Source organism: Urocitellus parryii, chromosome 9, assembly GCF_045843805.1.
Source record: "Urocitellus parryii isolate mUroPar1 chromosome 9, mUroPar1.hap1, whole genome shotgun sequence".
NCBI lineage: Eukaryota > Metazoa > Chordata > Mammalia > Rodentia > Sciuridae > Urocitellus > Urocitellus parryii.
In genome coordinates, this window is record NC_135539.1 from 37,481,176 (window position 1) to 37,508,894 (window position 27,719).

General features: G+C 47.9%; 2 protein-coding genes across 4 annotated transcripts in view; both read left to right on the plus strand.

Moving 5' to 3' along the window:
- The first annotated feature begins 4 nt into the window (after nt 1-4).
- Nucleotides 5-7,345, plus strand: Mrm2 (mitochondrial rRNA methyltransferase 2). 2 transcript variants are annotated; one of them, XM_026405684.2, is made up of 3 exons: nt 5-43; nt 4,086-4,375; nt 6,386-7,345. In XM_026405684.2, exons 1-3 carry the CDS (start codon nt 36-38, stop codon nt 6,826-6,828), a joined length of 741 nt encoding a protein of 246 aa, XP_026261469.1. In that variant the 5' UTR covers nt 5-35; the 3' UTR covers nt 6,829-7,345. The 2 variants fall into 2 exon arrangements, with proteins under 2 accessions (XP_026261469.1, XP_026261470.1); XM_026405685.1 differs by having other exon boundaries at nt 4,086-4,431; nt 6,386-6,474.
- A 1,616-nt stretch (nt 7,346-8,961) lies between these two features.
- Nucleotides 8,962-27,719, plus strand: part of Mad1l1 (mitotic arrest deficient 1 like 1) — a 351,707-nt gene continuing 332,949 nt past the window's right edge. Inside the window, exons 1-9 of one of the 2 annotated variants that reach the window (XM_026405670.1) lie at nt 8,962-9,007; nt 11,739-11,901; nt 15,315-15,455; nt 17,903-18,082; nt 20,880-21,004; nt 21,709-21,790; nt 23,691-23,821; nt 23,931-24,045; nt 25,986-26,047. In XM_026405670.1, the coding sequence (XP_026261455.1) occupies nt 11,752-11,901; nt 15,315-15,455; nt 17,903-18,082; nt 20,880-21,004; nt 21,709-21,790; nt 23,691-23,821; nt 23,931-24,045; nt 25,986-26,047 (986 nt within the window). In that variant the 5' untranslated portion in view covers nt 8,962-9,007; nt 11,739-11,751. The remainder of the gene's footprint in view (nt 9,008-11,738; nt 11,902-15,314; nt 15,456-17,902; nt 18,083-20,879; nt 21,005-21,708; nt 21,791-23,690; nt 23,822-23,930; nt 24,046-25,985; nt 26,048-27,719) is intronic. The other variant, XM_026405671.1, reaches the window with a different exon arrangement.

The following is a 27,719-nucleotide window of genomic DNA, read 5'->3' on the forward strand; positions in this document are numbered from 1 at the left end:
TTCCGGTAGTGAGCGGAAGTGGCAGGCTGACTCCCATGGCAGGGTGAGTGGGGAAGAGTGTTCAGTCTTTGCTTACGGGGCGCTTGCTGCATGCGTGCAGGGAGGTGGGAGCCCTTTTCACCCGAAAAGGGGAGCTGGCCCACCCCCGGCCCGGCATTCGGGTCTCCAGGCCGAGCGATGGACCCCAGCCTGGGGCTCCGCAGACTTGAACCCCAGCGCGCGGACTAGAGTACCCGACCTGGGAAGAGGCAGGTAGAGGCTGGAGAGGCAGGTGAAACCACTGCAGCCTCTGAAGGCGTGGCACAGAGCTTCCAAAAAGCAAGGGGGCCTGTGTAGCAAGAGTCTAGCGCATGGGATGGGGTTGGAGAGGTCAGATCCCCAAATCAGGTTGACTCCGGGGTTTGTGGGGGAAACCTCACTTTGTTGGCCCGTGAGACACCACTATCCATCTCTTCCCTGTGCTGAAATTATTTCTGGCACCTTGGATGTGTGTGCCATTTTCCCACGAGATCCCCTAAGCCATTTGAAGCCAGGATTCTTTTTTTAAAATTTTTTTTAAATCTTTTTTTTTTTTTTTAAGAGAGTGAGAGAGAGAGAGAGAATTTTAATATTTATCGGCAGACACAACATCTTTGTTTGTATGTGGTGCTGAGAATCGAACCCGGGCCGCACGCATGCCAGGCGAGTGCGCTACCGCTTGAGCCATATCCCCAGCCCTAATTTTTTTTATTTTTTATTTTTTTTCAAATTTTTTTTTATTGATTGTTCACAACATTACAAAGCTCTTGACATATCATATTTCATACATTAGATTGAAGTGGGTTATGAACTCCCAATTTTTACCCCAAATGCAGATTGCAGAATCACATCGGTTACACATCCACATTTTTACATAATGCCCTATTAGTAACTGTTGTATTCTGCTACCTTTCCTATCCCCTACTATCCCCCCTCCCCTCCCCTCCCATCTTCTCTCTCTACCCCATCTACTGTAATTCATTTCTCTCCTTGTTTATTTTCCCATTCCCCTCACAACCTCTTATATGTAATTTTGTATAGCAATGAGGGTCTCCCTTCATTCCCATGCAATTTCCCTTTTCTCTGCCTTTCCCTCCCATCTCATGTCTCTGTTTAAAGTTAAATCTTTTTTTTTTCCTGCTCTTCCTCCCTACTCTGCTCATAGTTGCTCTCATTATATCAAAGAAGACATTTGGTATTTGTTTTTTAGGGATTGGCTAGCTTCACTAAGCATAATCTGCTCTAGTGCCATCCATTTCCCTGCAAATTCCATGATTTTGTCATTTTTTAGTGCTGCGTAATATTCCATAATGTATAAATGCCACATTTTTTTTTATCCATTCATCTATTGAAGGGCATCTGGGTTGGTTCCACAGTCTAGCTATTGTGAATTGTGCTGCTATGAACATCGATGTGGCAGTATCCCTGTAGCATGCTCTTTTAAGGTCTTCAGGGAATAGTCCAAGAAGGGCAATAGCAGGGTCAAATGGTGGTTCCATTCCCAGCTTTCCCAGGAATCTCCAAACTGCTTTCCAAATTGGCCGCACCAATTTGCAGTCCCACCAGCAATGCACAAGTGTACCCTTTTCTCCACATCCTCGCCAGCACTTGTTGTTGTTTGACTTCATAGTGGCTGCCAATCTTACTGGAGTGAGATGGTATCTTAGGGTGGTTTTGATTTGCATTTCTCTGACTGCTAGAGATGGTGAGCATTTTTTCATGTACTTGTTGATTGATTGTATATCCTCCTCTGAGAAGTGTCTGTTCAGGTCCTTGGCCCATTTGTTGATTGGGTTATTTGTTATCTTATTGTCTAATTTTTTGAGTTCTTTGTATACTCTGGATATTAGGGCTCTATCTGAAGTATGAGGAGTAAAAATTTGTTCCCAGGATGTAGGCTCTCTATTTACCTCTCTTATTGTTTCTCTTGCTGAGAAAAAACTTTTTAGTTTAATTAAGTCCCATTTGTTGATTTTTGTTATTAACTCTTGTGCTATGGGTGTCCTATTAAGGAATTTGGAGCCCGACCCCACAATATGTAGATTGGAGCCAACTTTTTCTTCTATCAGACGCAGAGTCTCTGATTTGATATCAAGCTCCTTGATCCATTTTGAGTTAACTTTTGTGCATGGCGAGAGAAAGGGATTCAGTTTCATTTTGTTGCATATGGATTTCCAGTTTTCCCAACACCATTTGTTGAAGATGCTATCCTTCCTCCATTGCATGCTTTTAGCCCCTTTATCAAATATAAGATAGTTGTAACTTTGTGGATTAGTCTCTGTGTCCTCTATTCTATACCATTGGTCCACCCGCCTGTTTTGGTACCAGTACCATGCTGTTTTTGTCACTATTGCTCTGTAATATAGTTTGAAATCTGGTATCGCTATACTGCCTGATTCACACTTCCTGCTTAGAATTGCTTTTGCTATTCTGGGTCTTTTATTATTCCATATGAATTTCATGATTGCTTTATCTATTTCTACAAGAAATGCCGTTGGGATTTTGATTGGCATTGCATTAAACCTATAGAGAACTTTTGGTAATATCGCCATTTTGATAATGTTAGTTCTGCCTATCCATGAACAGGGTATATTTTTCCATCTTCTAAGATCATCTTCTACTTCTCTCTTTAGGGTTCTGAAGCCAGGATTCTTTATTCCCCAGTCCTGTCCTCAAATCTTGTCAGCACACCTTGGTATTGAAGGAGCTCTGGCCTCAGAGCTGTGAGAATAATAAAACCTCTTTTTCCATCAGAGAAATGAATAGAACAATAAAAAGAAATGGAAGTAATGAATAGTAAGAATGTTTTGAGAGTTAAGCAAGGGGGAGTTATATATAGCTCCTGTTATGCCAAGCTACTTTTTATGTGTTAAAAGCATAACTTTTTGGGGTCGGGGTTGTGGCTCAGTGGTAGAGCACTTGCCTAGCATGCATGAGGCAGTGGGTTCAATTCCTGGTACCACGTAAAAATAAAAACAAATAAAATAAAGGTATTGTCCATCTACAACTAAAAAATATTTAAAAATAGTAAAAAAGTGTAAGTTGTTGAAAGAATCTTGGAATTTATCCTTCAGTCATCCACACAGGTTGGGTTCAGTCTTAAGAAATGTGCAGGCCTGACTTGTGCTAGAGGTGACAGGCAGGGACCTGTCCTCATGGGGTTTTCTTGCAGTTTTTTGCAGAGCACTGTGAAAATTTGGGCCAGACAAGAAAAGAATAATTTTCATTATTATTATCAATATTGTTAACCAGTACTGGAAAAGTTTCGGTTGTCAGAAAGGAGGTGATTATCATTGCGTTTATTTTTCTTCTGAGAAAATCTTTGGGGGAGAACACTAACTGCCTGGGTACGATGATGCACACTTGTAATCCCAGCAGTTTGGGAAGCTGAGGCAGGAGGATTGCAAGTTCAGAGCCAGCTTCCTCAACATAGTGAGATGCTAAGCAACTTGGTGATAACCCTGAATCAAATTAACAAAAATAATAAAAAAAAAAAAATCAGGGCTGGGGATATGTCTCAGTGGTTAAGCAACTCTGGGTTCAATCCCTGCTGTGAATAAAAAGAACAAAACACTTCCCCAGGAAAGTTTGCTCAGCTGTTGTAATTTAGTATGCAGACCAGGTGGCTTAAGCACAGCCACTTATTTATCACATTCTGGAGGCTGGAAGCCTGAGATCAAGGTGTGGGAAGGAAGATTTCTCTTGAGGCCGCCCCCTTGGCTTACAGATGTGGTTCTCTCTTTGTGCATGTCTGTATCCTAATCTCATAAAGACACTAGTCAGATAGGATTAGGATCCACCCCAGTGATCTCACGGTACCTTAATTTTCTTACAAATCTCATCTCCAACTATAGACATGTTCTGAGGTCTTGAGAAACATGGGTTTGGAGAAATGCAATTCAGCTGATGACACCTCTTTGGCTGTGTGGGCTTGTCAAGTCACCTCTCCTCTTGGGCCTTAGTGCGTCCACTCTGAAAAGGAGTGAATTGAGCCAGGACCCCCCTCTGCACCCGAGACCTGCTGATCCATCTGATGCCATCCTTCTTCCTCCTCTTTCTCCAACTAGGTGCTTGAAGCTGGTGTGTGCTTCCCTCCAGCGTCAGAGCTTCCACACTGCAGGGTGTTACTACAAGGGCCGGACAGGTGCTGAGCACCTATGGCTGAGTCGGCATTTAAAGGACCCATTTGTGAAGGCTGCGAAGGTGGAGAGTTACCGCTGTCGAAGTGCCTTCAAGCTTCTGGAGATGAATGAGAGGCATCGGATTCTGTGGCCTGGCCTCCGTGTGTTGGACTGCGGGGCAGCTCCTGGAGCCTGGAGTCAGGTGGCAGTGCACAGCGTCAATGCCACAGGCAGAGGTGGGACCCCCACGCTCCTGGTAGCACCTTCTGATCACAAGTCTGAGGGAATGAAAGTGAGTTGTTTCCTGCCATGGACACAGCAGTTGAACTATTTCCTGAAGGCACATACTTATGAGTGGATTGATTAGTAGTGGTAATTGTAAAATCGGAATACTGACCTTTTCAAAGTGAAAGACAAAGTGGAAAGGTATAATGAAAATCACCACAAATTATATCAGCTGGGTGTACAACATATTGGTGTACACCCTTCTGGAGTTTGTTTTTGTATATATGCCTACATAACTACTTTCTTACATTTTGAGAAATTATGCCATGTTTTTCTTGCTAGTTGGAGTCTTAATGGATTTTTTTTTTTTCACTAATGATATACTGACATCTTTCCATGGCAGTACAGCTGAGTCAACCCCAGAGGTTTCTAAGTCCTGTTCCTGCAACCTGAGGGTTTCATGGAGGTCCCAGGGGGGACCCTCTAGGGCCTCAAGAAAGGCTTCATGGCCAAGGCTCTGGATTCTCCACTCTGGGTCAGCCTGAGGACTCAGCGTTTTTCTTTTAAATTTTAGGGTTTTTGACAAAGATTTCTTTGACAGTTTCTGTGTTAGGAAAGAGATAAAACAGTCACCCATACAACTTTAAAATGTAATGTTGGGACCTCCTAATAACTGATTTTAGTGATTTCTATTCCCCTGATGGCTTTCCAGAAGGATGAAAATGGCTCAGTTTAACTTGTAGGAAGAAGTGACAGGGCAAAGAATGCAAGGGTGACATGAGCTTTCCTTCTCATTGTTGCAAAGTTGCAACCAAAGCTGTTTACTTTCTGTGGAAATTTCCTAAGTCTATAACACATGTGCATGATAAAGGAAAGAAAGGTCAAGAATGTCAGCTGAGATGTGAGGTGTCCCACTTTCCTGGGCTGAAAATAGGGTTTTCACTTTTAAAAAGTGAGGTAGTCTTCAAAATTCTAATTTTGTCTAGAAATAAAATGCATATCCTCCCTGTTCTGAGTTTTATTAAGCAGAGTAAACTTGAAAATCTGTGATTATACCCTTAATTTATCAACACTTAGCAACAGAGCTGAGATCCTCTGCAGTGCCACAGGGATGAGGTACGGGCATGTGGAGCGGGGGTCTTTGTATATGGGGACAGCATGGGAGGAGGAGGTGGAGGCTGATAACAGGAGTAGGCAGGAAGTCTTGTTTCAGGTTAGGTGAGGCTGCTATCTTTTTTGTTTTATAAAACCTCTTTTTTTGTTTTACAAGTAGTATTCCTCAAATATGGACAATGTGTCAATTTTTGTGTCTCATTTTGTATCTGTTCATTTTTCCCAACTCTGGCTTGTTTCCAGTGGTTTCTACATTGAAAGCAAATGGCTTAAGTTGTAGAATGGATTTATTGATTTTAATCCAGAGGCACTTTATGTACTGGTGTATCAGAATCTTTTCTTTTATCAAAAAGACCACCAAGGAAGTCAGGCACAGTGGTGCACATCTGTAATCCTAGAGGCTCAGGAAGCTGAGATGGGAGGATCACAAGTTGAAGGTCACTGTCAGCAATTTAGAGAGGCCTTAAGGAAATTATTGAGACCCTGTCTCAAAATAAAAAATCAGAAAGAAAGGGCTGGGATGTAGCTCACTGGTAAAGTGCCCCTGGCTTAAGTCCTCAGTACCAAAAAAAAAAAAAAAAAAAAGAAAACAAAACCCCACCACTAAGGAGAATCCTTTCACAGAGAGTGAATTTGAGGTAACATGCCAAAAGCAGGAAGAGAAGTCCTGGCTGTGGCCCCAGCTGTGCCTGTGACTAAGGATGACTGGCCTCAACTTCCTCAGCTGCCAAGTGAAGGACTGCCCACTGCCCTCTGCCCTCTGTGTGTCTCCATAGGCTGTTTGAATAGTGGGAGGGCTCCTGTCCACATATGCACATCTGTTCTTTTCCTTGGTCCTAGTGTCTTTATTTTGTGTTTCTGTGGAAAGATTTAGGATGTAAATAACATATCTACTGTTCCTTCCGTAGATTCCAGCTCTCCTGTTGGCTTTGTGCTTGGAGTGGATCTTCTTCACATAACTCCCCTGGAAGGAGCAACTTTTCTGTGCTCTGCTGATGTGACTGACCCGAAAACCTTGCAGAGGATCCTAGAACTGCTTCCTGGGGGGAGGGCAGATGTGATTCTGAGCGACATGGCACCCAATGCCACTGGGATCCAGGGGCTTGATCATGACAGGCTTATCGGCCTGTGCCTGTCACTTCTGGACATGGCTTCAGTTGTCCTGCACCCAGGGGGAACATTGCTTTGTAAGACCTGGGCTGGAAGTCTAAGCCAGCGATTTCAGAAGAGATTGAGAGAGGAATTCCAGAACACAAGAACTGTGAAACCCACGGCCAGCAGGAAAGAATCATCAGAGGTGTACCTCTTGGCCACACAGTACCATAGAAGGAAGGGCTCTGTGAAGCCGTGAGAGATCCTGCCATTCTTAAATGGATGCTGTGTCTTTTTAAACTGTGGATGTGGCCTGAGTGCTTTCCTGAGGAGTGGCTGGGAGCTTTGCTGTGACCATGAAGGTCTTTGATTCAAACCAAACAGAGATGACATACTATATTTAAGGGCCATGAAAAATGATTAAAACCAGGCTTCTATATCATGATTTTTTTTTTTTTAATATTTTATTTTTTAGTTATTGGCAGACACAACATCTTTGTTTGTATGTGGTGCTGAGGATCGAACCCGGGCCGCACGCATGCCAGGCGAGCGCGCTACCGCTGAGCCACATCCCCAGCCCTCTATATCATGATTTTTGCAGAGAAAGTTATCAGGAGAAAGATGTAGAGACTGAAGGATGTAAAGAGATGGGAGGATAAAAATGACTTGCTGAGACAGAGCAAGTAGAACTTTCTCAGCTTATAGACTCTTAGCCTAGTACAGAGAAACAGGTGTTCCTTTACTGCTTTCTGAACACAATAAATACATTGTTTCCCAGTTGTTATTTTGGCTATATAGTATAAAGTAGAAAAATCTGAAATTTCCATCTGGGGATTAATTTTCATCTTTCTGGTGAATAATCTGGAAATACGTTCTATCTTAAAACAGTGAGAACTCCCAGAGCAATTAGGAGGGACATTTGGTATGGATTTATGCACGGAGTGGGTGTGCTTTGGTTTGTGCTGGAAGTATGTATTGCTGTGGTGTAGCAGGCTCTCAAGACTATAAATTGCAAAGCCAGCAATGCATTCATTTAGCCTTATTTTTCTAGGAACTCCATGCAGCTTTTTTTTAAAAAAATATTTATTTTGTAGTTTTAGGTGAACATAATATATATATATTTTTTGAACACAATATTTTTATGTGGTGCTGAGGATCAAACCCAGTGCCTCACTGAGCCACAACCCCAGCCCTCCATGTAGCTTTATGAGAGAATATAGATTGCATTATTTTAAGGAATTTCCATGACTTAAGTTTTGCTTTTGTTTTTCAAAACTTTCTTTCAAAAAGAAATCAAAACTGATTTCTTTCAAGCCATTTTGCAAAGGGGAGGGTCCCTGAAGATGTGTCTATAGACTAACACTAATGTAATGCCAAAGGCCTGTGGAAAGACTGGGTGCCCTGGAGCGAATGAGTGCTAGGTCTTCTTCCAGCCTCCTGAAGCCTCCTGAAGGGGGCTGCTGATCAAGTATTTTTGCTCTCCATTTTATTTTTAGTTGTGGTCAGGTAAAATCCCTAGAAACTCCCGCATACTCCCCCACTGCATTTCCCTCCTATCCATTTCCTTCCCGGACACACAGACTGGATCATCTGTCCTCTGGGGGAAGGAAACATAAGTGCAGACCGTTGGAGCAGCACCTTCCAAACAGGGGCTGGAGGGAGGAGGGGAGAATTCAGAAACATCTTTTTTTTTTTTTTAAAGAAAGAGGGAGAGAGAGAGAGAGAATTTTGATATTTATTTTATAGTTATCTGCGGACACATCTTTTCTTTTGTATGTGGTGCTGAGGATCGAACCCGGGCCACACGCATGCCAGGCGAGCGCACTACCGCTTGAGCCACATCCCCAGCCCCGCAGAAACACATCTTCATAGGTGGAAGTGTCACCATACTCCATCGGATTTTCCCTGCTTTGAAAGTCACCCCAGCTGTCTGTACCGGCTCAGACCGGTGCTGTGCACTCTGATGGGGAGGACAGAGCTCTGGGGAGCAGCATAAATACTATGTATTGCCAGTGGTCCCGGAGAAGAAGAAAAGAATGTATTTTTAATTAAACCAAACTGTACAAGCAAGATTTGGGGAAGAGTCAAGAATGCAAATAAATTTGTCCCAAAGAAGCCACTGTGGGCGCTGCTATTCAGAACATTACGGCGCGAGGCGGTGGCCCTAGTGCAAGCGTGTTCGGTGGGGTGGCCGGGCGGCCCGAAGGTACGGTGTTCCAGATCTGCTTCCGAGTCCCATTCTGCTCTGGCTTCTTCTGGGTTGGGCGGCTCCGGGTGGGGACACGGAGCCCCAGGGGGTGAGGCGCGCAGACTCGGTTCTTTACGGCGGGCCTCCAGTCGGTCTCGCGAGAGCGCCGGCTCATATCTCGCGATAAGTGGGCACGGGCGGAGCGGAGGGAGATCCGAGCAGCGGCGGCAAGCGCGAGCAGGCGACTGAGGTGAGCGGTGGAGGGCTAGGCGCGGGGTCGCGGGCTCAGGATCCCGGGGGCTGGGCGGCGCGGCGGAGAGGGCCCTGGCCCGGGGCTGACCGCAGTCGGCGCGGGTGCCGCCCCCTACGTCCCGGCGGTCTGGAGACCCCACGTCCCTTTCGCAGCCCCTGCTGTCCTAGCAGGGTCCGTCGTTCTGTTGGGGTCTGCGCGTAGCCCTGTTCTGGAGACCCCTGGTCTACCCTCGCCACCTGTCCCTGCCCCTGTCATGACGGGGTCTGTAAGCGCTTTGCCTGGGAGACCCCCGCCTGCACTCGCCCCCTAGCCGCTCTTAGTGACCTGGGCCAGTCAACTCGCAGCTGTGGCTCCTCTGAGCATCCATTGGCAAGAGGCCCCTAAGGAGCTAGAGCCAGCGCGTGGAGAGTAGTGGTGACTGCTGTCCCCCTGAGCCGCCCCGGCTGTCTGCACTGGCCAAGCAGGCATCTTGTTGGCTTCTGGAGGCACCGTGTGCCCAGAGTCCAGCTGTTTGGGGTAGTGACAGGGATAGTGTGTGTTTAGAGAAGGCAGGATTCACCAGGGGATCAGGGCAGTGAGTTTTCTTGGACACTTCTTACTTTTAGTTTTATTTTTTGATATTGGAGATTGAACCTAAGAGCGCCTTACCACTAAGCTACATCTCCAGCCATTTTCATTTTTTGAGATAGGGTTTCGCTAAATTGCTGAGGGTCTTGTTAAGTTGCCTAGGCTGGCCTCTGCATTTGCAGTCCTCCAAATGATTGGGATTACAGGCTTGCACCACTTTGCCTGGATCTTGGTCACTTATTTAAATTTTCTCTGCCATTTCTCTTTTGAGGCTGGAAGGGTAGTATGCTCCTGACTCCCATATCAGGGGCTGTCCAGAGGTGTTGGGGGTTCCACCTTAAGGAGGCTGGAAGGTTTGAGCCTCAGGTGTGTATGGTGTGGATGGAGCAGCCTGGTTCCAGGAAGTTGAAAATACAGTGTTCTTTTCACTTTAGTATATTAATGGGTCAGTTCTCAGGGGATGGTGTTTGGAGAAGAGGATGGAAAGTGTGGCTCTGGTCTGAACTTGGAAAATAGATTTGGGCTTGGAGGGTAGAGCTCTGTTTCCTGCCTGGGTTTACCAGGCTCACAGCACTGAAAGCTCAGATTGACTCCATTCTCAAGGTTCTTTTAAGTCAGAAACTCAGAGACAAGCTAAGTTATTGTTATTATTTTTTTTCTTCTGGAGACAGGGTCTTGCTTTGTTGTCCAGGCTGGCCTCAAACTTGAGATAGTCCTTCCTCAGTCTCCTAAGTAGCTAAGATTATGAGCACCCACTCAAAAAAAAAATGTTTTTAAAGGGGTTTGTGTGTATTTTCATTCTGATACCAAAGGGAAATGAACTAGCACTGCCCCTTCCTAAGGGGAGAAATATTATGTGCCTGTCGGGGGAGTTCAAGCCTCTTGGCCATAAATGTATGTGGGATGTTCCACACCTTTTGGCTGGTGGCAGCTGGCATGACATGTAGTAAGCACAGGTGTTGAGGAAGCAGTTCTTTTACACATGAGCTTGTGGAATGCATGCTACCTTCAGACTAATCAGACCCAGCTTCTGATCTCTTCTGTACCTTTTTTTTTTTTTTTTTGTACTGGGGCTCATTACCACTGAGCCACTTCACCAGACCTTTTTATTTTTTATTTTGAGACAGGGTCTTGCTAAGTTGCTTAGGGCTTGCTAAGTTGCAGGGGCTGGCTTTGAACTTGTGATGTTCCTGCCTCAGCTTCCCCAGCCTCTGGGATTACAGGTGTGTGCCACCGCACCCAGCCTTTCTGTACCTTTTTTTAAATGATTTTTTCCACAATAGTTTTATTCTATTTATTTATTTTTATGTGGTGCTGAGGATCGAACCTAGGGCCTCACACATGGTAAGTAGGCGCTCTACCACTAAGCTACAACCCCAACCCCAGTCTTGTTCTGTACCTTTTCGAAGCTTCAGTTTCATCATCTGTAAAATTTCTAAGAAGACTGAATACACCAACTTGTTTTGAATATTGAGCTGTTGTTTTCTAATGTATAAGCAGAGTGCTGGTCAAATGTGAGGTGACAGTTGCACAATCTACCGTTTGGGTACATGTGGGATGCCTCTTCTCTGGGACTTGGTTGGAGGGAGTGATGGCACTTACTGCTATTGCTGTTAATGTGAAGTCACACTTGTGTTCCTGTGCCCACCATTGCCTTTATCATGCTGTTGCATGCTTTGTTTCTGATTTCCCAGAGGCTGCTGGGCTGCTGAGCATCTTCTCTAGAGAGCTGGCTGTCCATTTGTTTTGTTGGCCAGTACTCAAATAGTGACTTGGTGACCGTTTTTTCTCCCCCAGTTCTGAGCATTGAACTCATGGGCTTGTGCATGCGAGGTGAGCACTTTGCTACTGAACTATATCCCCAGCTCTTTTTATTTTGAGAGGAGGATCTCACTAAATTGCTGAGGCTGGCCTCAGACTTGTGATTCTCCAATCTCAACCTCCTGAGTCATTGGGATTACAGGTATGGCTACTGAGCCTGGTATTTGCATGCTTTTATGCCTCATTTCCTCTTGGTAAATTGGTGGCGTGAACTCTCTGTTTCCTTTGAAGAAAGTGGTTGTGGGCTCTGAGAAGGCATTAGGGCTGTCCAAAAGCATTGCTGATGGTGGCATCTGATGATCTGTGGAAAGGCTGACTCTGACTTTTTTTGTTCTCCCAGAAGGAAAGTGACCATGGAAGACCTGGGGGAGAACACCACTGTCTTGTCTACCCTGAGATCTCTGAATAACTTCATTTCTCAGCGAGTGGAGGGAGGATCCGGTCTGGATGTGTCCACCTCTGCCCCAGGTTCTTTGCAGATGCAGTACCAGCAGAGCATGCAGGTGAGGGGCATGTGCTGGGTGGGGTCTCTGTTAAAGACACCTAGGCTCAGGTGGGGCCTGTTCAAGTTCTACACAATTGAGGCAGGTGAGTATTAGGTAGGCTTAGAGGCCAGTTGTGGTCTTCTAGATCTCATCCTGGGCATTTATCATTTGGGGTGCTAGTTGGAGACCAGGACCTGCCCTGAACTGTCATGGTTAAAGGCCTGCCTCATAAGCACCCCAAGAGTGGACATGTGCATAGCCGTGGGTTCATACTGATATATTCATGGATGCCAAAAAGCCAGTCTGTTCATTTAATTGAGGACAAAACCCAACTGCGTAGGAGCATGGGTGCCAGAATTATGAGCATACTGTCCCCTTGAAGATGTAACATAGAGAGGCTGTATTGTAAACACAGGCACCTGGTCGCCTAGTCAGCCTAGTGAGAAAGCCAGGGCAATAAGCGGAGGGACCTGATATTCTGTTTTAGCCTATAGGGGGCAATTTGCAGATCCTGTGATTTTTGCAGTTTTCTCTGATTCCAAGTTCTTGAGAATGCTCACTATGGATACAGTTGCAAAGGGTTCAGGTCTCCTGAAGGACTTCAGGCCCTAGAGAGTCATGGGCTTAGTCCTATTCTGGGCTGGGACATCTGGGCCCCCAAGGAAAGAAGTGGTGTCTTGGCCTTGCCTGAGCCCTGTCACTGCACCATTGCTGTACCATCCTCCTCTCGGTCTTCCCTGCTTGTGTCTATCTTTCTCTTGTCCACCCTGCATGTGCTCTGGATTCTGTGACCCATGTCAACTGAACCAGGTAAGGCTCATGTACTGATTGGCAAAAAGGATGGTGTTTGTGTGGTTTATTCAGTGATGGAATTACTGTTAGAGCACTGAGCTGCACACTGCCCTTTCTTGGGTCATTATTCTGAGATTAGACCTATTATACTTTTTGTGGTAAAAAAAAAAAAAAAATATTTTTTGTAACCTGGGAATTGAACTCAGGGGGCACTCTCTCACTGAGCACATCTAGCCCCCTCCAGCCCCCCCCCCCCTGTTTTTTAAATTTTGAGACAAGGTCTCACTAAGTTGATGAGGCTGGCCTTGAACTTGAAGGTTCTCTTATCTCAACCTCCTGAGTCACTGGGATTATAGGTGTGTACCACCACTGTTATGAAGAGGCAGTGTTAATAGGTGGTTATTATCTTTGATTTCTGGCAAAATAAATTGGTAACTTTGGTCTTAAAAAATGCTATGATTTTAAAAAGTGGCATAATGTTATTGATGCAAATGTCTGGGAAATTTAGCTTGTCAAAATCCATGGGAAAATGTATGCCAGATATCGAGGCGCACGCCTGTAATCCCAGTGGCTCAGGAGGCTGAGATAGGAGGACCGTGAGTTCAAAGCCAGCTTCACGATGGCAGGGCGCTTAGCAACTCAGTGAGATCCTGTCTCTAAATAAAATACAAAATAGGGCTGGAGATGTGGCTCAGTGCCTGAGTGCCTCTGAGTTCAGTAATCCCTGATACAAAAAAAAAAAAAAAAAAAAAAAAAAAAAATCCATGGGAGCTGGGGATATAGCTCAGTTGCTTGCCTCACATGCTCAAGGTCCTGGGTTCAATCCCCAGCATCACCAAAAAAAAAAAAAAAAGAGGAAAATCATGGGATTCTTTAATCAGAATTGGACCTTGGAGGTCCCCATTGTTTACTGTTACAGACTTCCTCAGGTAGGGATCAGTGATCAGTCTGTACCCAAGTAAGGTGGGTAGGAATCATGATTACAGACCTGTCTGGGACCTGACTCTGGTCATGTCCTGCCCTGGATGCCAGTCATGGTTCTTTTTCTTCCTTTCAAGGCTCCCTGAGTTGTAGGTGAGGGACCTGAGGACAATCTGGGGAATTTGGAGGCAAAGATAGATGGGGTGTCTTGTCTGCCAGGTGCCTGCCCCTCTTTTTAGCCCTTGTTTTAGTTGGGAGTGTTTAGTTGGGAGTGTATTAAAAAACCTCAGTGTTGTTTAAACACAAAGGAAAGTTTTAAGTTGTTCTTGACACATAGCCGGCGGGCAAGTATGGTGCCCTTGGTCCCTGTGTGGTGACATCCCTATAGATGAAGAGATTCTGACTTTCTGAGACAGAGTTAAGAATGAGAAGGCTAGTGAGTATGAAGAATGGGCTTAGGAACCTCCAAATATCAACAGGTCAGAGTTACAATGAGGTGAAATGTAATAAGAATAAAGAAAGAACCCAGGTGGGAGGGCCAGGGGAGGAGCATTGCTTTAGCCAGGGCCCTCACCCTGTGGGCACTGTTGGCATGGAGCTGGGCACTTTTTTTTTTTTTGCAGAACTTTCCTGGGCACTGTCAGATGTTTAGCAACAATCCTGGGCTTCTGCCCTTGTGTATCGGTGGGCAGCAGCACTATTATTTCCATTCGGTAACAATCAGAAATGTCTCCAGACAGTGCTAAGTGTCCCCTGGGGCAAGTTTGCCCCTGTAGGGGACCATGCTAGCCCAGTGGTTTACAGACTTTAATGTGTATGTGAGCCTCCTGAGAATGTGTCTAGAAGTGATTCTGATTCAGCTCAAGGGTCTGTGTAGGTTAAATGTTTGGGAGGTTCTAGGCAGCAAGGCTTTGGTCCCAGTGAAAACAGTGACTCTGAGAGACTGTGGGCGTGTCCTCTGGGGCCCTTTGAGGCTTGGATCACCTGCAAGTACTTATCTCTTGTGGGCCTACTTCTAAAGTAGCCCCCAAATTCTGGCCCCATCGTAGACTCTAACCTTCTGGTTACTCAATTGAATGCTAACTTGGTGTTGTTGCAGTGGGATTTCGAAGATCTAATTAACGTTGCCAATCAATCAGTGGACCTTAAGTTGGGGAGGTTCCCTGGGTTTCTGATCTAATCACATGAGCCCCTTAAAAAGATTGAGTCCAGATGTTAGAGTCAGAAGAGTTGGACTCAGTAGGGGAGGGAGTAGGGCATGTGGTGAGGGGGGTGGGCAGCTTCCAGGTACTGACAGACAGCTGAGAAGTGGATCTTGTCTTTCACTGGTGGGCTAGCTAGGGGTTCCTGCCAACTGCCTTAATTTTAGTCTTAAGAGACCTTGATCAGAGAACCCAGCCACATGTCTGCACTTCTGATCTGCAGAGCCCACCGCCTGTTAATGAGTGGTGTTTTTAGCTGTCAAGTTTGTGGCAGTTTATTATACAGCTATAGAAAATGAACACACCTTCTTTCCTAGAACAAGCTCACCCACTGTCATCTTAAAATGTGTCTTAGAGATTCTCTTAATCTTTCCTTGCTTGTTGCCTCTCACCCACTTCCCACCTGGGGACCAAAACCTTGCTGGAGTGGCACTTGGGGTGTGTTGAGCTGAGCAACTTGCCTTGTTTGACGTGGCTGCTGAGGATTTTCTTTCTCTTTGGGTACGACCTTCTCAGTTGGAGGAAAGAGCAGAGCAGATCCGTTCGAAGTCCTACCTCATCCAGGTGGAGCGGGAGAAGATGCAGATGGAGCTGAGTCACAAGAGGGCTCGAGTGGAGCTGGAGCGGGCAGCCAACACCAACGCCAGGAACTATGAGGTGGGTCCAGGTGGGCAGGGTTTGTCCAATCAGCCTCTGGGGACAATAGGCTGGTTGCATGCTTACCAGGCTGTAAGAAGTCAGGAACCAGCCAGGGCAAACTGAGGCACTCTGCATAGCGATTGCCAGGTTGTTCCTCTGAGGATACCTATGGTGGGTCCATGTTAGCTGTGCTGGAGAAGGGTGGCTTGATATGGGGACAGCCACAAAGTAGGGATTCTCTGGCTGTGTTTACTGCTCAGTGAGGCCACAGTGCCAACAAATCTGCTGGGTGTCTTGGTTTCCTCTGTTCTCTGGAGAAATTGGAATGCAGATCTGGCAGATCTGGCAGATCTACCAAGTGGTGCAGGGGTGACAGGCTTAGAACATTACTGAGTTGCATGAATTGTCTCACCAGGGTGGTTGTAGGACCTCAGGAAAGTGCCCTACTCTCGCTGCTGTGCTTGCTCTTGGCTTCCCAGGACAGCAGGAAAGTGCAGCCTTGCAACTCCAGGGAGACTCAGTCCAGGAACCTTCTGTCGGCATCGCTTTGATTAACAGTCCTTTGCCAGGTTTTCACTAAGTGCTGATCAGTTGTAGAAAGGCTGCCAAGATTCAGCCAGTGCCACAGACCAGGGAATCTCTCAGGCCTTCCTCCCTTTCTTTTCTGGCCCCCACTTGCCGTGTATACATGTGCTCACAGTTTCCTGTCCCTGTGTAGATCTCCTCCAGGGTGTAATGCAAATTGGACTGTTAGAGCCAGGAATGTAGATTCCTGCCTTGGTGTGCTGTCTGGGCTCATGAGCCAAGACTTTGAAGTGCCATTTGTTGAGTGGACAGACAATACCAGGGGCCCTTGGACTGTATGAATATGCAGTGCTAATGGAAATGGTCCTGGCTCTCAGGCAGAAGGATGGGCCCTGGAACTATTGGAGTTTCTCTGGGCAAAATGCCTTGAAGGTAGGGCCTGTGTGCCTGCCCTGGATCTCCAATGTCTGGCACAGTTGGTGGTGCCTTGTGGGTACCTAAGAGCATTTGAGTGAGGAGTTGCAGCAGGGTCAGTTAAAGCTCAGGGGCACAGAGTGACAAACTTGGGAACTTGAGAAGCTTTTCATGACCACAGACATGCTGAGGGGCCCCGGGAGCCATGGAAATTAGTCGTTTTCAGATTGTCCCTGGAGTCTTGGCTTCTACATTGTTTTTTCAGGGGCTGCCAGGTTGCTGGTAGGTGGGTGTGGAGGACAGGCACTCCTTTTCCTGAAAATACTGATTAGATGGTAAGACCTAGGGTCTGAAAGCCTACCTGGGCTCCTCATCTGTGTTTGACTGGCAGTGCAGTAGTGATGTGTGGGAGGGCCCTGGGCTGACAGAGCAGTTTCTTTATTTTTGGGGGCTGGGATCAGGCCCATGTAGAACTCATGTGCTCTACCACTGAGCTATACCTCCAAGTCCCCTAATGGAAGATTCTTGTTCTGCCTTGCGAAAGGGTCCCCTGGCTATTTTAGAGGCTGCACTTGAAGTTGCATCCCCTTGAGTCCCCTTGTGGTGGAGATTGTCCTTCTTTCCATAAAGCTTCAGCCCTATATGTGTGCTTTTATTAAACCTATGTGTGTGCTTTTTGGGCTGGAATGTCCTAGAAAAGGGTGGCATAAGCGTTTACTCTGAGTAGGACCTGGGGGAAGTTCCTGGTGGTCCTAGGAGGGAGCTGGTGCTGGCAGCTTCCTGCTGAATCAGGCTGGTTGAGCTAGAAGGCAGGGTGCTGGGTGGGTGGCACTCACCATCTTTCTTCTTGGGATCTGGTTCCTACTATCTGGTCCTTTTTCAGGGTCTGAAGGTGAACCCTTCAGGCCCTCATGAGTTGTCACAGTGGCATGTGTCCTAGTTCTGTCCCTTCCTCACCAGCATAAGCAACATGGCCTCCCTGAGGGTAACGATATGTGGTATCTTTGAAGGGCCACGTGACCAGATACACTTGTGGCAGATCTAGCTCCCCTGTAAATGGTTCCGTTAGCAGGCTGACTTCCACCTGTCCCTGCTCCAGTCATTGGCTCGTTGGGAAGTGCAGACTCATTTTAATGATGGCCTGAGTGCAGTTCGACAAGATCTGCTGGTGCTGCAAAAGCTCAGCTTTTTTCCAAGGTCGATTCTGAATTTTACATTTTCCATGCTCCATCTCATCCCTGCTCATCACTGAGCAGTCAGTTTAATGAGTGTGTGGTGTCATCCATGCTGAGTGCCCTCCAAGGGCCCTGGTTTCTTTCAGTGGGAACTGTTATGCTACTGTGGCAGAAGCACTGGCACTGCCATCCCAGTCCCAGGTTTTCACCTGGTTTTGCTTGGGACTTGGCTGATGGTTCTGTCTGGCTATTCTGTGGGCCTGAATGGCCTAAGTCGGGACTGGAGTATCCTTGTCCTGATACTCCTTTGGGATTTCAACTCTCTCTGGCCATGATCTTCCTTCTCCATAGCGTGAGGTTGACCGCAACCAGGAGCTCTTGGCGCGTATTCGGCAGCTTCAGGAGCGGGAGGCTGAGGCCGAGGAGAAGATGCAAGAGCAACTGGAGCGCCATAAGCTGTGCAAACAGAGCCTGGACGCTGCCAGCCAGCAGTTGCGGGAAAAGGAAGATGGCCTGGCCACAGCCAGCGAGGTAAGCACGGGCCTGCATGCAGGCCCTGGGGTTTGCTTTCTTGCCTTCAGCCATTTTCCAAGGGAAAAGAACAAGTGACCTCCCAACTTCACCTAGTAGCAAAGAGGCATCCTTTAAACTATGCTCCTCACATGTGCACCTGCAGTTTTTGCATGGTCATAATCAGAGTAAATAAATTAATTTTCCATTCTGTGATTTTCAATTAGTAAGTGGAGCCCTTTTTTGTTCTTTGTAAATATGAATTTTAATGGTTGGCTAATCCATTTTTGTCCTTTTTCCAGTGTTTGGTTTCCTTGTGTTTGCCCCGATAGCCCCCTGACAGGTAGTTTTGTGCGTGCACTCTGTTTATTTCTGTTATGTTTTGTTTGGACAGACCCGAGGAATAGGGTGGCAGACCCGAGGAATAGGGTGGCAGACCCAGTCCTAGCTCTGTGGTGGTTGTTGCTAGTTGCTGGGTTGTGTTGATAACCACCACAGAGTATCTAGTATTGCTGTAGCTTTCCCTGTTCGTAGATGGTGGTATGTTCTGGAAATACTTTTTTCTTTCTTTCCAGAAGATGTAAGTAGGTGCCTCTGGATTTGCATTTCTTTGATTATCAGCAAAGTCTTTTAGCATCTCTCAGCATCAGAGACTGCCTTTAAACCAGGATGTATATGAGCTGTAGTCTCAGGGACAGCTATGTATGTTGTAGAGACAGCCTGAGCGTTAGTGCTGGTGGGTACTGGACTCCTCTGACCTTCCTTGTTCCTCTTCTGTGGTGTTCAAGATCACAGGTGCCGAGAGGAAACAAATGAGAACCGCCTGAGGGGGGGACACCATGTCGCATCATTGGTATTCTGTCTCCGTGTGGCTTTCTCCACTTGATAGATCCTCAGGAGCGGGCTGTAGGTTATTTTTGCCTTGGCAGCACTGGGGAGCATGTTAAGGTTGTTCCCACATCTGTCTTCTGAAGTGAGTGTTGGCAGGAGAGGAGGCGTGATCAGCTTCCAGAGAAGCTGGCTCCTGCTTCTGGAGAAGCGGGCTCTCTGTGGGCCCTGGGATCTGCGTTTTGGGCTGTGTCGATGTTCTGTGGCCAAAGGGAGCTATACATATACTTCAGTCAAGGGTAGAAGAGGTGGTCCTGAGTGGGGCCATGTCCTCAGAGAAGCCCTCTCTCATCACTCAGTTCAAAGTCATAGGTCTTCCCCGTTGACTGCATTCTCCTATCACAGTGCCCCAGTTTATGTTACTTGCCACTCTGAAGTTCTCCGTTTCATCTGTTTACTTGCTGATGGTCTGACTTTCCCCAGGATGTTTGTCCTCCATCAGGGCAGGCTGGCTCTGGTGTAGTGCTTAGTGCTCAGTGCGTGTTTACTGAACTCAGCAGGCCATTGATGGATGTGTGTGTGTGTGTGTGTGTGTGTGTGTGTGTTTTTAAAATATATATATTTAGTTGTTGATGGATCTTTATTTTATTTACATGTGGTGCTAAGAATCAAACCCAGTGCCTCACACATGCTAGGCAAGCACTCTACAACGGAGCCACAACCCCAGCCCAGTGGATGTGTTTTTAATATCTCTATTTCTTTTTTCTTTTTCTTTCTTTTTTTGGTATGGGGGTTTAACCTTAGGACATCCCTATCTCTTTTTATTTTTTATTTTGAGACTGGGTCTCACTTGTTTAGGGCCTTGCTGAATTGCTGAGGCTGGTCTTGAACTTTTGATCCTTCTGTCTCAGCTTCCTGAGTTGCTCTGATTATAGGCGTGAGCCACCATGCCTGGCACCTCTGTTGTTTTTTGAGTCCCACTGTGGTGCTCACTCTTGTGATAAAGTGAACCATACAGATTGTTGAGTATGGGGTGCCCCATGTGTGTCCCCTAGAGGGTCATGCTTTGAATAGCACCAGTGTGTTTCCCTGGGTCCTGGGTTGGGTACAGTTCTCAGGAAAAAGAAAGGAGTGCTGTGGCTTCTCTGCAGAGGATACCACCTCGGGAGGCCCCTTGCCCCCTACAGTTCTACCCAGTGTGAGTTACTGTGGTGAGATTGCTGGACCCACCGTCTTGCCCTCTGTGTGGGCTCCCTAGGGTGGAATTTAGGCTGTGTTAGTTTGCATGACAAGGAACAGGGCTGGTTTTTTGTGTTGGCTTGACCAGCATGCTCTTTCCCTCAGGAAGGGGTTGGTGGTGGATGAGGTGATGTCAGAGCAAAGAGTGGTGGTTCCTTCACATGCCTATTCTGTGGTGTCAGGTGGACTTGTCCCTCCTGGAGGCTGCTGGATGGGCCCTGCTGGTTTTGCTCTGGGACTGTCTCTGAGTACTGTAGCCAACCCAGCTGGTTCTAAACCAGCTTGCTGGCCTGGGAGTGCTGCATCCTTACTGATGGTTGGAATTGTGGTGTGAGGATGGTTAGAGGAAGAATTCTGGGTTGAGAGCATAATGAGAGCCAAAGAGTAGAGGGAAGGCTAAGGTGGATGCATGGTGTAGGGACACTGTGGGCCTAGGGTAATGGGTATAGAGGCCACCAGGCCTGAGAGGCTAGTGGCAGCTTTGCTCTGGGAGTCCCAGGACTAGCTTTTCTCGAGGGCCTGGTTGTAACCCAGATCTGTCTGTCAGCTTGTGGGGACTATGACCCAGGGTTCTGGCCTGCAATACTTCTGAGAGTGTCTGTCTCATTTACCCAGGTGTAGGCTCCCCAGGGGTGGGCTCTGTTCCCACCCCATGGTAACAGGCAGGAAGTGATGGCCCTTCCTTTCACTGTAACTTGCCGGGAAGTTACGTTTGCATCCATGAGCCACCTGGAATCCCCTCTCCTTTCAGACCATCAATGTGTTAAAGGGTCGTGTCTCAGAGCTGCAATGGAGTTTGATGGACCAGGAGGTGCAGGTGAAGCGGTTGGAGTCTGAGAAGCAGGAGCTGAAGGAGCAGCTTGAACTGCAGCTCAGGTGAGGAGAAAGGAGCTTGGGGATGCGGGGCTTTGCCTCTGTGTCTGTGCCAGGCCCTGGATGCTTTTCTCACCGCAGGCTGCAGGAGGGACTGACACAAGGCCTCTGAAACTGGGATTCTAAGTGCTAGGATAGGGGGTGTTTTAAATGTTTTTGAGCCAGGATGAGGGCAGCAGCTCCTCCTTCTCAGGGTGGCACACCTTTTCAGAGCAAGCTTCCAGAGAAGATCTTATGCTGAGCTAGGTTTTGAAGAACATGCAAGACGTCCCTCGAGTTTGTGTGGGCTGTGGATGGGAAAGGACATTTTAGGTTTGGGGGACATGGTAAGCAAGATAGATGTGGGAAAATCTGGAGGATGGTGTGGTCAGGAGGCTTTGGGTTCTCTCTTGAGGAGTTGACCCTTCCCTTACCAGCTGTAATCTGAGTTTTTTGCTTCTTGGGGAGAGGGGTGATCAGGTCTGAGTGGGTCCTTTCTGTGGTTGCATCAGGTCTGGTGATCACTGGTGGAGGGTGAGCAGTGTGTGGAGAACTGTGGGGTGCTGTCAGTGGCCGATGTTCATCCACGGCACCATCCAGATGAGAGCCACTGCAGGGGCTACTCCAGGACCTGGGTGTACCCTTGTAGTGGCCTTGTCTGTGCCAGGAGCTTAGGCTGAGAGTATTCTTAAGATGTCCCTTCATGTCATGCACTCTTCTCTGAACAGGAAATGTCAGGAAGTTAATCAGAAAATTCAGGAACTTCAGGCTAGCCAAGAAGCAAGAACAGACCAAGAACAGAAGATTAAGGTGGGTTGCTCTGTGTCAACCTTGTGTGGGTCCTGCAGGCATCTCAGGGGTGGTCTTAGCCCTTCTGCCACCCACTATTTGCAGGCCTTTCTGAGCTGAAGGTGCCCTCAGTGGATGTTAGCCACTGTCCCATCTTCTAGGTACTGTGCTGGCTGCCAGGAGGCCACGGTGAGCGAAATAACCATTTCTGCTCCCAGGAAGCTTGTGTCCTAGTGAAGAAAGGCCCACTAGAAACACAAGGAAAAAAGTGACATTGGAGATGGTACAAAGTAGACCTACAAAAGTTGAAACCCTGCCCATAGTCACATACTGGAGAGTCACTGAAATGGGTCCCCAAGCCAGGTCCATCTGATGGGAGCTCAGGCCACATGTTTCACTGTGGAGGGTGTTGCCAGAAAGATGATACCTTGAGATCCCTTCCATGGCCTCTTGTTGCCTTTGGAGTAACAACCAGGCCCTTCAGGAGACCCGTGGCCATGGCTCCCTATAGCTTCCCACTGTGCCTGCTTGGGCAGGTTGTGCGCTTTGCTCCTGCTCTCCTTGACTGCCAGCCTGCTTGGCACCCCCACTTGCCCCCCACAACTCGCCTTCTTGGTTAGCTTCTCCTGAACCTTGTCCTTCCCTCTATGACCCTTAGCCCACCTCTCAGTCTTTGCTTGCCTGATTTGTATTCTGTGTCACTCTGCCTCTGCCTCTTGACTTAGCCCCTTACAGAGCTGGACTCTGTGCCACTTATTATTATTTTTTTTGTTTTTGTTTTGCTGGGTAGGAGGGATTGAACTCAGGCACTTGACCACTGAGCCACATCCCCTGCCCTATTTTGTATTTTATTTAGAGACAGGGTCTTACTGAGTTGCTTAGCACCTCACTAAATTGCTGAGGCTGGCTTTGAACTTGCAGTCATCCTGCCTCAGCCTCTTGAGTGGCTGGGATTATAGGCATGCACCGCTGTGCTTGGCTTTAGTGGCACTTATTGATAGACCAATTTGGATATAGTTTTGTACTCAGCCTGTTTGGCGATTGTCACTAAATGCCAGTGTGCTTCTGTTGAGTCCTAAGGTGACAGATGTTGCAAAGAAGTCTGTTCTTGCAGTTGAAATGGACTCAGTTGCTGCAGGAGTGCTGCTGATGCAGAAGTGACTTCATGTAATGAGAACGTTATGTCCTTGCTGAGTGTCTTTGGTCCAGGTGTGCCAGTGGTTCCTTCTGGATAAATCAGTCTGGGAGGAACCAGATGGATGGATGCATTTATGTGGTGTGGATGGATGCTGGCACAAGTGGGCAGGGCTAGAGGTGACTGAAGAGGACACAGCCAGAGTCACATCAGGTGCAATCTCAGGAGGGATCTGGGGTTGGGGCCTAATCCAGGGAGATTGCCGAGGTTCTTATACTGGGACAACTTAGCAGAGGAACTTTGTGGTTCCTATGAGTAGACTTTATTTTTTAGAAAAGTTTTAGGTTCACAGCCAAATGGAAGAGAATATACAGAGGATTTCCAGACCCCTTGTCTCCCACCATCATCTCCCCGCAGTTAGCACCCGCTTCAAAGTGGATCTTTGCCACAGTTGACTAAGCCGCATTGACTCCTCATCACCTAGTCCACAGGCTACACTGGAGTTCACCCTTGGGGGCCACATTCTGAACAGATGCACCCTGACATGTGTCCCCCATTGTAGTGTCTTGCAGCCCTCTGAGCACCACTTGCTTTTCCTCCTCCCCCTTAGGGCCACTGCTATCTCACTGCCCCATCCTTCTCCTCTCTCCAGAGTGTCCTGCAGGCGGAAGCCACCACATGTGCCTTTTCAGACTGGCTTCTCACTTAGCTGAGACTTGCGTTTCCTAGGTGTCCCCTGGCTGCTCACTTTTCTTTCCTTTCTTCCTCTCTGCCTGCCTCCGTCAGGACCTGGAGCAGAAACTGTGCCTGCAGGAGCAGGATGCTGCCGTGGTGCGGAGCATGAAGTCTGAGCTGCTGCGGCTTCCCAGGATGGAGCGGGAGCTAAAGCGGCTGCGGGAGGACAATGCACACCTGCGGTGAGGAGCTGGGATGAGGCCCAGCCGCTTCCAGATGCAACTGGGGTTCATGGGGTGGGTTTGTCCCCTGTATATGTGGCTGTGGGAGTGACAGTTTCTGGCCTTGCAGGGAGATGAGGGAGACCAACGGGTTGCTCACAGAGGAGCTGGAGGGACTTCAGAGGAGGCTGGGCCGCCAGGAGAAGATGCAGGAAACTCTGGTTGACTTAGAACTGGAGAAGGAGGTAAGGGTTCAAGTGGGCAAGCCGTGCCTATGGGACTGTCCTTAGCCCTCTCCAGAGGACTCTGGCCATTTCCATCTTGTGCAGTAGCTGGTTACCTGTAATGTACTTATTGTCATGGCAGTGTGGTAGGAAGAACATTGGCCCTCAAGAGGTCCATGTCCTAATCCCAGAACCTATGAATGCACGTGACAAGGTTGAATCTGCTAATCAGCTGGCCTGCAGTGGGGGAGGATCCTGGTTGTCAGGTGGGCTGCATGGTCTCAAGGAAGTAGGAGAGGAAGACCTGCCTGCCATTGCCAGCTGTGAGGGTAAAGGCAGCAGGTGTGGGCAGCCCTAGAAGCTGGAAAAGACAATAGATGGATTCTCTTGGGAGCCCCTAGAAGGAATGCAGCTGGCCCACACCTGAATTTTAGCTCAGTGAGAACTAAGTGGGATTTTGGGCTTAAGTATTGTAGGAAACTGTGTTGAAGCCACTGAGTTTATGCAGTTTAACTCAGGGCTATAGAGGACTGGCACAGAGGGTGTGCCAGCAAGGAAATGGCACACAGTGCCTACATGTGAGAACATGATGGAGAGCCATGCTGGGTGTTTTCTTCTGATCTGTCATTGTAACTTACCAGTGACGCTGTGTGGGAAAATGCCATTGCTGTACAGTATCGGAAAGTCACCTTGTGGTTGGAGGAGGAAATGGAGGGTCAGTGTCCAGTGAGTTTGGACCAGAGCTGAGGATTCCTGGCTCCTGCCTGGAGTTTTTGTGCTTTTTACTGCTTCTCCTGAGTCACTCTGTTGCTGTTCTACCCTGGTTTGTCTGACATGCTCCACGCCACTGTTCCAACCATCTTAACCATCTTTGGCCACCCTGAATTACACTGGCCACTTCCTGACCTGGGGAGCACTCTTTGTCCTTTTTTGGAGCTTCAAGACAGCTCAGAGCCATTTGGGGCCACAGAGCCCTCTGAGCAGCTGCTGTGGCTGTTTGCCATCAGTGGGGCCTTCCAGGGCGGCTCCTCCTCAGAGGTAGCTTCTGTAGGAGTGTATTGGAAAGTCAACTGTCAGCCAACTGCTCTTCTCTTTTTTCTCTGGACATAGTTATTTTTGAAATTGTTTTAAGATTTGGGGGTTTAGAATTACATTGCTTGTAGTTTGAAGTCCTGCTGTGGATGCTTGCTGACTCTTTGACTGGGCCAGTTCCTTAACCTGTTTGTCTCTTCATCTGCAGGGTGAGGAATAGTAACAGTGTCTGCCTCATGTCAAGTGTTCAGAGCAGGGCCTGGTGCATAGTAACTTGACCAGCACTGGCTGTAGGAAAGTTAATAACCAAGCATGTGCTTGGTACATAGAGGAGATCTGGAAATACTTGAATGAATGGTTTGTAGTAGCACTCAGCTGGTTATGGGAGGAGGTGACAGGAGGTCAAATCCAAGTGGTCCTTCCTTCAATTGCTTCAATTCCAGAAGGGCAACTTTCTGGGCTTTGGGCCAGCATTGAACAGGCCCATTCTCATGGGGCTTGCTGGTCCTAGTCTGCCATAGGATTGAGGAAAATTTGTCTGTTAGACTGAGTCCATCTGTCTGGGGCTTGGCATCCTGAGAGGTACTTGGGAGAGGGGAGAGGTGAGTCCTTAGGGTTCAGCTGCCCAGATCTGCACCCTGGGCACAAGAGACTGCAAAACCTTTGCACCCTCATGTTCCTTGTAGCTTGCTGGATTCACACTTGGATATACAGGTCCAGGAAGGAATGAGCTGTGTGCCGCATAGCTTCAACAGCTGGGAATAATAGCCTGATTGCTTTGGTGCATCCTTGGAGCAGCCACACATCTGAGCTCAGAGATAAGGGCAGATCCTTCCCTAAGATTGGGGGCTTAGTGTCTGTGTCATAGTGTTTTTGTGCCAGTTGTCTGACACATGGTGATAGGAGACCTGCCTATACCTGTTTTTCAGAGGCTGCTGGCGAAGCTGCAAAGCTGGGAGAATCTGGACCACACCATGGGCTTGGACCTCAGGTAGGTGGGCGCTGTCCCCCATCCCTACCTCTCTGGGTAGTTGGCTTCTATATTGAGAAGGCAGCCCTGCCTCTTTGTTCAGAGTCCTTTCCAGGTTGGGGTAGGAGCTTTGGACTCACCCTGCCTGTGTTTAGTGAGGCATTTCACAGTGGGAGGGAAAGGGGACTGATGGACTCTTCCTGTCTAAGTCTGAGTAATGCCTTCATTGAAAACCAGATGTCCTTGAGCAGATCAGGGGCAGCTGTCCAATCGCCTTGCATTGTCAGACTTTGTTAGAGGACTCTGTACATGCCCAGGAAGTAATTGCTTTGGGAGAAATAATTTCTTTTGTGTGATTGTAACCTGAGAGGTTGGGGATGAACTGGATTTAGGGTTAAGCCATGATAGTGGATGTTGTCTTACTCGGGCCCCTGGAGCAGCCTCTGTAACTTGTCTGTGCCAAGCTCATTGCCAGTGGGTGGGTGGAGGGATTCAGAATGGGCTGCATGTTGGAGCTGCTGGCCATCATGTTCTGACACATACAAAGGGCAGAGCTGTTCCTGTTACCAGTCCCATCTGTCTTCTGTCCCGTCTTTCTGGGTACCACTGCTCATCTGATACAGCACTGGCTTTGTGGTCCTCTGCCTTTTAGCTGCTGTGGCCCTCTGCAGTTTGATTGCCTCCCAGCCTTGGTTCAGCTCCCCCTTCTCAGTTCCCTATGTGCTCTAAGTCTCAGGGAGAGTGTGGATTGATCCTTTTGAATGAGTCATTGGACCCCAGAACACAGGCCTGTGAAGTTTAAGGAGCCTTTTGTTTTATTTGCTCAGGGGATTGTAAAACTTGCAGTTTCCTGGTGTCTTTCCTGCTGCTCTGGGAAAGTGAGGATTGAGACTTACTGAGCTGTCCTTTGCTATAATTATACATCGACTGCTGGCTCTGGAATCTGCCACCTTCTGATTGGCAATGTTGGCTTCAGTTCTGTTCCTTGACAATGCCTCTTGATTTTCTTTTTGTCTTGAGAAGTCACAGAGGACAGACCAGGCTGCTGTTTCCTCTTGAACTCCACCTGCAGAATCTGGGCTCATGGAGAGCTGGCCCAGCAGGGCTAATGCTGTCTGTTTCCTCCTGTTCTCTGAACTTGCTAGGTATCCAAATGGGTCTTGGAGCTTCTCTGATCACCCGACACATCTCCATTTCTTACATTTCTTGTAAGGGAGATAAGAAGCCCCTTGTGCCTGATTGGCTCTGTTGGAGAGGTCTGCCAGCAGCTTCTAGCATCAGTCAGATACGTGGAACTGATGTGGCTGGCTGCCATTCTGACCAGAATGGCAACAACTTCTCTGTCCAGGTTGGAATGTCCAGCTGCTCCTTGAACCATTTGGACCCATCCCTTCTGTCTGGGGACCCTGTTTTGTGGCTGGCATGAGGGTGGGCTGGTTCTTGGGAGGCCACATGCTATGTGTGTTGTTCTTCCTGCTGTCCCAAGTCCCTGGCGGTGGTGCCTGTTGCCATCCTGGGGCTGGGCAGGAAGAAGGAGTGGGCACTGCGGGCACTGTGTGTCCCCATCTAGGGCAAGTGGATCTGACCTTTGCCCCTTAGCTAGTGAGACCCTTACCAGGGGCCACACCACTTCAGGCCCCTCTTATCATGGCTGAAAATGAGCACAGTACTTCTTCCACTCAGTGCTTGTGAA